The sequence below is a fragment of the Galeopterus variegatus genome, unplaced genomic scaffold (assembly GCF_000696425.1).
Source record: "Galeopterus variegatus unplaced genomic scaffold, G_variegatus-3.0.2 Scaffold267, whole genome shotgun sequence".
Classification (NCBI taxonomy): domain Eukaryota; kingdom Metazoa; phylum Chordata; class Mammalia; order Dermoptera; family Cynocephalidae; genus Galeopterus; species Galeopterus variegatus.
Window position 1 is genome coordinate 384,074 of NW_007726378.1, and position 9,094 is coordinate 393,167.

Below are 9,094 nucleotides of genomic sequence, written 5' to 3' on the forward strand. Positions count from 1 at the left end.
GCCAGAGCAGGTACCTGCAGAGGGCAGAGACAGCCCTGCCTTGCAAGCCCCGGGGAGGTGCTGGGGGCTGGGTAGGAAGAAGAGGAAGCGAGGGCTGCCCCAAGCCCGCCAGGATGGGTGATGGGGAGGGAATTCCCCGGCTGGAGGCTGGAGTGGCCCCTCCCCTACTCAGTCTACCCTCAAAGGCTTGATTTGAGGAAGAAAAAACACAGCAGAGCTGCTCTCTTTAGAAAACAAGAAGTGTCTGAATCCTCGCCCAGGCTCCTGGGACCTGTTGGGGGCGGGGGGGGTGGCAGTTGTCACAGACCCTGCTGGGGCAGCAGTCACCTAGGGTATGCCTGTCCTCTTGCAGACTCCTCCCACCTCTCCATGAGGTCGAGCAGAACATGGAGCCATTCCACAGATGAGAGGTTACCAGCACATGGGGAGGCTGGGACCCAGCTGCCCAACCTTGGGCAGCACCCACTCTGAGCCTCAGTTTCCCTGTCTGCAAAATGAGACAGGGATGTTGACTCTGTGGGCTGTGAAGCTGGGTAAGGAGGTCCCAGGCCCAGGCATAGTAGTCACTGTCCCTCCTATAGGGAGGATGGGCACCCTGGCTGGGGCTCCAGAGCCTTAGTCTGCTCCCCAGGCTGGGACCTGTAGCCCCCAGCAGCCCTGACATTTCTTCCAGGAAGCACAGTACCCACCCACCAGGGACCAGCCTGACCCTGGGCTGCCCATGCCCCTCAGGCACCAGCAAGTAACCATTCTGATCCCAAGTTTCCTTCTGAAATAGTTGGCTTGGAGGGTTTGCTACCGATCTACCCCACGTGGTGCAAGCTAAGCCAAGCCTCTCCCTCCCCTGCGTGCCCCCAGCCCCACCCTGGAGCCACCTCACATGGACCCGGAGCTCAGGCCCAGCTCCAGCCAGGACGAGGACACCCCAGGTTGCCGCAAAGAGCACCTTTATTCACAGCAAAAGGATGTCACCATAGCAACAACACTTCAATTCCCTGAGAATTTCTCCCTTATCATTTACTTTCCTAGCTATGTCTTTGCAAAGAGAAAAACAGGACACAAAACACACCCCCACAGGAGAGGTGAGCCAGGCTGGGCCTGGCGGGACATGACTGCCAGGTAGGGGGAGGGCAGGGATGGGAGATTCCAGATACTGGAACGCATAAATACGTGGAGTGTCAGACATTCTCGTTTGAGCTTTTACAACAGAGATGATCCCAAGTTTGGCTTCTGCTTTTTCTGGTCCACAGAAAAGATAAAATAAGAACTCCCCCCTCCCCCCAAAAACAAAAAACAAAAACACCCTTACTTTTTACCCACCCCCTTTCAAAAAACAGCACAGTAAAAAAATACTGTCACAATATTTACAGGCACGCCCACTGTGGGCGACTTTCTCTCTACTTTGGAGAGGAGATAAAACGCTCAGCTCTGACTCACCCGATCATGGAGAGACAAAGGGAAGATCTCTGAGGGGGCCCGGAAGACCCCTCACCCAGGAGAGCTGGGAGGGAAGCCACTGTTCCACCAGCTGATGGCCACTGCGGGTTTCATGGGGCCCCTGGAACTGGGCAGTGGCTGCGTTACTCTAAGCCACGGCACCCAGGCTAGAGCTCAGGAGGATGAGGGGGCTTGGGCCACTCCCCCACAAACCAGCTTCCGCCTGCACTGAGCATGGCTCCCTTGTACGGGGGACTCCACAGCAGGGACCCCCAGCACAGAGCCTGTACTCAGCAGGAAGAGAAAGGTACCTACACGTCCCTGCAGAGCAGCCCTGAGTCCCCTGCTGCAAAGAGATCCAAAAGTGATAACAGAACTGCCCTCAGAGTGACTTCTGACATACAAGTCCCTCTGTGGCGAGGGCCCTGAAGCCCAGTGACCCCCAGAGCATGGAAAAGCAGACCAGGGGCACTTTTGCCCACTTTGCACAGCAGAACTGCCCAGCAGTCTGCTACCTGGGTGAGCACACAGTTCACACACACGCACAGCCCTGGGAGCCTCGAATGCCGAGGCCAGGGCAGCATAACAGGTGTCCCTGGGCCCTTTGGATACCAGGGACGCCCAGGGACGGGGTCTTAGCCTTGGCTGCTAGAAGATGGCAGTGCGGGGACACCAGGGTGTGTCCGGGTACAGGTGGCAGTGGATGGAGCGGAACCTGTAGGGACAAAGGGGACGGGCTGGTCTATGTGGGGTGGGGTTGCTAAGCACCCATTTGCAGACCCGCAGCACCGGTGGGGGGCCTACCTCACCCCAAGAAAGCGGGACTCTGGGGGCCATCTCGGGATGGTAATGCTGGTTAGAGATACCCAGCTCCAGTTCTTCCAAACCCCCTGTGCAAGCCCCTGTCCGGGCCTCAGTTTCCTCACCTAGATGGGTCAGCCTCCACTGAGAAGGGCCCCTTCACGTGGACGGCATTCCGCTTGTTTTCAAACATGCCATAGCTCAGGGTCACCTGTCAGGAGAGGGACAGAGTGATGCAAGCACCTCCCTATTTAAAACAGTGATCCCCCCGCCCTCACCCCACCACACTTCACCCCTCTCTCCGATCTGTCCCTTCCCTCCTCTCTGCTAGTCTGAGTCTTGGCCGGGCCCCTGGGGATGGTGCACCTGCTCGTGGAGCTCGGAAGTGGGCACCTGCTGGAGGTTCTCCAGGTGGGAGTGGAAGAGGCCGCTGCGAATGAGGGGCACACCCAGCAGGGCCTCCACGATGTAGCCGATGGTGCAGTCATCTGGCAGCCGGATCCGCTCGGCTGTGCTCATGAAGTGGCCCCCACTGTGAGAAGGAAGGGCCCAGACAGGGTGAGCAGAGGCGAGAGCCACCTGCTGGGAGCTGGCAGGAGCCCCCCAACCCCAGGCAGCATGTCCTATAGAGCAAAGCAGCTGGGCTCAGAGACGAGGCGGGACATGTCCCTGAGGAGCAGGTTGCAGACCAGGCCTGCAGCTCCCTCCCTCCCTCCTCTACACCAGCTCCCATGCTTGATGGTTCTCTGTGAGTGGGGGGTTTCTGGGTACAGGAAGGGGTCCTGTCCAATGGTGCCTGGGGTACTAAACAAGCTGGTGCTTGCTCTTAGCAGGTCAGACTTGGGAGGAGTTGCTACAAACACAGCTGCCTTCTGAAACCCAGAGGGAAGGGAAAAGAAAGGCAAGCAGGAGGTGGGCAGTGCCAGCCGACACCAGAGGCCGGGGACACCCAGCTGCTGAGAAGATGAACCAAGCCAGCCCCGTCGGGGAGGGAAGGCACCTGGGGTGACCTGGCTGGTCGGGCCTCAGAAGCACTCACCTGGCCCATGGGCTCATCTTCAGGGCCAGTCCACGGCTGATGCAGAAGCCAGCCCCACCAGTGGCAAACCAGAAGTGGACAGGACGCTGGGGGAGATGAGAATGACGTGCGACCTGAACCCTCCATGTCCCCGCTGCAGGGACGCCTTCAGCCCCTCCCCCACTCTGGGCATGTGTAACACGGGCGAGCACTCACCACCTTGTTCTCGCTGACCCGCTCGGTGGCCTGGATGGGCCGGTCCAGGCTGGGCTTGCCTATGTAAACGTCCTGTGTGTGCGGGTAGCTGGCCAGCAGCCGCAGCAAAGCCCGCAGGTTCACGTAGTTATCATCGTCCACATGGCAGAACCACCTGAGGGCAAGGCAGGGCCATCAGGGAGGGACTGCTGGGGAGGGGACTGCTGGGGCATGAGCATGGATGGTGGTAGTTCCCTGGGGACCCCAGCCCAAGGCCAACACTCACTTCCTCCCAGATTCGATGAAGTGGTCGTACTCCACAGCCATCTTGCAGGACAGAGCCTGGCGGCTGTGGGCGGCGGAGCAGTTAGTGTTGACCACATTGCCTGCGGGCAGAGGAGGGGCTGTAAGGGAGTCTGAGCTGGCTCAGAGAGAGGCCTGGTCTGGGGGACACAGCGTGCCCTGCAGCGGCCGCCCCCACCCCTCATGCAGGGCAGGAGCCTGCAGACCCTCCCCCCCCAGTCCGCCCCTTGCGCAGGGCGGCCCCGCCCCTGCTCATTCAGGCAGCTTTTTCCCAGCACCCGCCACCTGTTGCCGCTTGCTTGGCTCAAAGGGACCCAGGGGCTGAAAGGGCCTCATTTGCATGAGAATCGGGGAGCCCCTGAGTGGTGGGGCGGACATTGAGCAAACCGGTTGAGTAAACTGCCCTCCCAGCCCTGCCAGCCCGTGACCTCTCTGCCCCAAGCAGGGTGGAGGGGGAAGGGGAGGGAGGGTTTTGGTCCAGATCAAGGCCTGTGTCTCCTTCCCTCCCCAAGTCTGGGGCTCACCCATGTGCCTGGCCAGGGCTTCGTCCTCCCCATCGGTGAAGATAAATGTCTGGAAAGAGAAACGCAGCCTTGAGCAGCCAGCTTTGTGCCCCCCACCCCAGGCCACCTGGAGGGGGGCACTGTGCACCCTGGAGTTGCCGCAGCTATAGCTCAGTCATCTACTCCCCACCCTTCTCCGGGTCTCAGTTTCCCTATGTGCTAAAGGCTCAAGTGCCCAGTCTGAGAGGCAGTTGAGCTGCGGGCTCATGCAGAAACACGCCCTCAGGAGGTGGGGGCCTCATTCCCCAACCTCAACAGCTGGGCCCAAGGTCACTCAGGCAGCTGTGAGGCACGAGCCAGATGGGATGCCCCACCCTCCTGCCAGGTAACTGGCTTGCCCGCCCACCCGCCCTGTGCACCTGGTGGGGCGCACACCTTTGTTGACACAGCGCCCGGTCTGCTTCAAGGCTGCAGGAGGGGGTAGGGGATGGGATGGGGGACAAGCAGAGGAGGTCGGCTTTGGGAAGCCAAGTCTCAATCACTCGGGTCGGGGACAAAGGCTTCTGCTGGGAGGCTGCCAAGCCCTGGCGGACAAAGGGCCCGGAGGGAGGATGAATCACTAGGCATTGTCCGCCAGCTTTGTCCTGGGCCATGCAGCGAGGGGCGCCAGGCCCGGCCTTAACTCGGCCGAGTTAAGCAGGAGTGGCCGAGCTACCCATTACCATACAGCTGGCCTGGTTAACTGGGCCGGGCTGGGCAAGAGGTCCCGCAGGCAGGGGTGCGGCCACCAGCACTGCAGCCCTCCAGACTGTGACCAGCCAGGCAGGTTACCCTGAGCCAAAGCAGCCACCGTGGTTCTGTGAAGTCGCTGATGGTCAGCAGAGGTGTGGTCCCCAGCCCATGGATCAGGACCCCCAGCACCCATGCAGCCCAGCACCCCTCCTGCTGCTCAGGCAAGGAAACCCAGGCTCACAGACGGCTTCGCCCAAGGCCACAGCAAGGCTCCACCTGTGCCAGCAGAGGGCCACCCCCCGCCAGGATCACTCTGCGGAAGAAGAGGGGGCCAACAGGGCGGGGCCAGGAGCTGCCGGCGCCCGCCTGGGCCCGTCGGCACATGGGTAGGAATGTTCCTTCCTCTGCTCGGCCCGCCCAGCGCGTGCCGCCCGGCACACCCTGGCATGGCTGAGTGCAAAGCCTGGGGCGGGTGGGGGATGCTCTAAGCAAAGCAGTAGGACCCCCCTACACACGCCACATTCCCACCAGGCGTCAGTTTCCTTCCGTGAACAAACAGGTCTGAAGGAGGCTACAGCGTGTGTAGTCCTGGAGCACAGGACATACCCCGGGACCTGGGAAACCCAATCCCACACCAGGAAAGGTGCCCACCCTCACCTAGGCAGCCCCAGCTCCTTGCCCAGCCTGACCCCAGACCTGGCCACATGGGCTCGGATCACAGGCCCAGAGCTAAGGTATGTGGCAAGCTTAATTGACACCTCCACACATGCACCCCTCCTTCTTGAGTCCAGGAGACACCCCAGGGCGCCCGCACGCACAGACTCGCACCCAGCCCCCCAGCATCTCAGCCCAGGAATGCTGTGGGAGGCTGAGGGCTGGTCTGTGCAGACATTCTGCTGCAGCCATTGGATTAAACAGAAAATGCTTTCTTAGTGAGATCAAGGGAGACCTGTTCTCCCGCGCTTTGGTGGTGCCCTAAAAACCCAGCCCAAGGCTACAGAGATTAAAGTCACCTTTGTTCAGCTCAGGAGCAGGGAGGCTTCCAGGAGAACAGCACTTGAGAAGGCGGGGCTGTGGGGTGTGGGGGTGCCGGGCCTCCTGTCTCCCCACAACAGAGCAACCAGGAGAAGAGGGGAAAGTGGCTGCCTGGCCATGGGCCTCACCCACTGCTCAGAGCCTCAGTTTGCTCCTCTGTAAAATGGGCGTTAACAAGAGTTCACTTGTGTGGAGAACAAAGTGTCAGAAACTGATTCTCTTCTTTCATCTCCCTAACGGCCCTGGGAGGTGGGCACCATTACCACCCAAGTGTACAAGTGCGGAAACTGAGGCCCAGAGAGGTACAGGCAGCAGCAGGTCATACCCTGGGGCAGAGATGGTGCTAGATCAACCGAGCCCATCTCCCAGGGACCCGGGGTCCCTAGCACCCCCCAACTTCCCCAACAGTGGGGCTGGAGGAAAAAGAGTGGCAGGACAGTGGGGCTGGACCAGGCAGGCAGGGGACACCCACAGGAAGCGGCATTGTTCCTGGAGCCGTGATTCAAAGAAACACAGGATGCCAAGTTCTCCCCCAACAATTGTGGCCGCTGTGGTGGCAGCCACTGCAGCCTGGCCCACTCCTGAGAGGGGTGGGGGAGGAGCATGTGGGCCAAAGGCCAGGCTCTTCATCCTGGACTTCAAGGCCCGTCACGGTGTGGCCCCTGCTGACCAGCCCTCCCCCCAGCCGCTACTCCAATTGCTGGAAGTTTCTTGCACAACCCCCATGCTTGTGCTCACGATGCCCAGATTGCCCTTTCTGGGCATTTTCTTACTTTCTCAGTCTAGCTCAAATGGTACCTCTTCCAGGAAGTCTTCCCTCCCACCCATATGTGGGTCAGATGCCCACTCTTGGCTCACACAGCCTCTCTGGGTTTCCCCCAACACAGCCCTGACCTCCCCATGTCTCCCCCATCAGACTGGGTCTGAGTCACCCTGCACAGGGCTGGGAAAGTGGGCCTTCTGCTGTGAGTTTCAAGGACCCCTGCCCACAACACACCACAAGAGGGGCTCTTGCTCGCTTTATACACTTGAACTGATGCTGGGGGCAGCCAGCCTCTCCTGGGTGGGGTGAGCTGGAAAATAAAACAATTCATGATCCTTCAACAGGGGCCTCAGGGCCCAGTGGAATAATGGCCTCCTCTCCAACTTTGAGCGCCTGCTGTGTTCACCCCTATGCCTCTAGGTTTTGCCAGTTCTCTTTTACAACACGCACAGGAAGGGCGATGTTTCTCCATTTCAGAGATGAGAAGAGTGAGAGTCAGAGAGACCCTAAGTCTTGCCCAAGAACACCCATCTCAGCTGGGACTGGTACCTGAGACCCTCTGACTACATCCCCTGTGCTAGAAAAAGTCCCAAAATTGCAAAATGAGAGGGGCTCAGAGCTGGTGGCAGCCCAGATGGGGCTGAGCGCTGCCCTAGGTCACACAGCAGGAAGGCCGAGTACTAGAAGGGGTGCCTGGCTCAGGGATGGTGTCCCACAAGAGCTGTCAGTCAGGGACGGGGGGGCATAGGCCCCCTCATCACCAGGCAACCTGAGTGGCCAGCGCGCCAGTGGCGGTTCCCATGGAGCGCATAGCTGCACACAAGAGACCCGACGCCTTTCTCGGCTGGAGAAAGGGGCTTTGTTACCTTGCCCAAGGGGCTGGCGTGAGAGCCGCCCAGTGCTGGGAATCCTAACGGCCCAGCCGCTAAACAAAACCCATGGCCCCCGCAGCCCCCTCCTACTGGCCCGCTGAGCCCCTGGGAAAGGGACGCCGCGTTCCCAGGAGGCTGCCATGGGGCTCCCAGGGCCCCCTACCCACGCCAGGACCAGATAGGACCCTGCCACCCTGGCCCCCACCATGACCTCACTAGGACCCTGTCCCTCAACCCCCGCACTACCCCTTAACAGGGCTCAGTGAAACCAGAAGGCCCTGGGTCTCCAGAATTTGCACAGGGTGGAAGGGGTGTGGGATCTACTCTAAGCCCCCACCCTCACACCAAGTATCCCTGAACCTCCCAGCCTAGGAATGTCCCCCCACTCCCCTTTCAGAGCCTACAGTCTGCCCTTGTCTCACCCCAACCCAACCGCCCCGATGTAGCCTCGAGGAAGATTTTTGAAATGCCCTGAACCTCCCAGCCTAGGAATGTCCCCCCACTCCCCTTTCAGAGCCTACAGTCTGCCCTCGTCTCACCCCAACCCAACCGCCCCGATGTAGCCTCGAGGAAGATTTTTGAAATGGGGGGGCTTTATTATGTGTGCATAAGAAGTTGATGCTTAACTGGGGTTGACTAAGAACAAGGTTCCAGGCCTTAGAGGCTCCTGTGCTGTGGGGAGAGGGTCTCTGCACAGACCCCGAAACCCAGCGCTCTCTTTCTTTTGAGAGGTACTTCCCCAAGGCTCACCAACCAGCAGTGAATTGTCCCCAATACCTTAGCAAACTGGGAAGAGGAAGGGGACCAGCCCTGTGCCCAGGGGCCCTAACCCCTCACTTCACCTCTTAGGGAAGAGCTTCCTCCCCAGGGAGGGGTCTGAGCCCAGGGTGGATGCCCCACAATGGGCCCATGCAGAATCTTCTTGGGGAGGTTTGGGGACAACGACGCCCCACTAGCGCGCTCCAATGTTTGGGGGGCAAGAAGCATCGCAAGGCACCAACCCCAAGCATTGGATATTGTTGTAGGGTCAGTGGAGCCATCCAGGGCTCTGGAGCTTGGCAGGGGATGAGGTCCCCCTCAGGGACTTACACATCTCTATGGGGAGAGTTGTCCCCAGCAGGCAAACTGGGCTTGAAGGGGATGGACTGGTGTCACCGCCCCCGCAGATAGTCCCAGTGGCTGGACAGGGATGCAGCCTGACCCCCATTAGATACTGTCACCAGCTGGATAAGACGGTGCGTCCCTACCCCATCAGCCCGCCCAGGCCGCGGGGGCTCACCATCTCCTTGTGGCGCGAAATCCAGGTTTCGAGTAGCAGGTCAAGGCGCGCACGGTGAAACTTTTTGGTGGTCTTGACTGCGATAAAGACGTCTCCGGGCGCAAGCGGCTCGGCCGGAGGCCGCGGGTGGCCGTCGGCGGGGCGGGAGGCGCCCCC

General features: G+C 60.2%; 1 protein-coding gene across 1 annotated transcript; it reads right to left on the reverse strand.

The window, feature by feature from the left end:
- Window positions 1-930: 930 nt before the first annotated feature.
- On the reverse strand, window positions 931-9,094 carry LFNG (LFNG O-fucosylpeptide 3-beta-N-acetylglucosaminyltransferase; the record flags this gene model as incomplete). Its single annotated transcript, XM_008566753.1, has 8 exons — window positions 931-2,152; window positions 2,364-2,449; window positions 2,605-2,770; window positions 3,278-3,363; window positions 3,473-3,626; window positions 3,738-3,837; window positions 4,279-4,327; window positions 8,939-9,094. Coding segments are annotated over 8 exons (864 nt in total), but the record flags the coding sequence as incomplete, so codon positions are not given.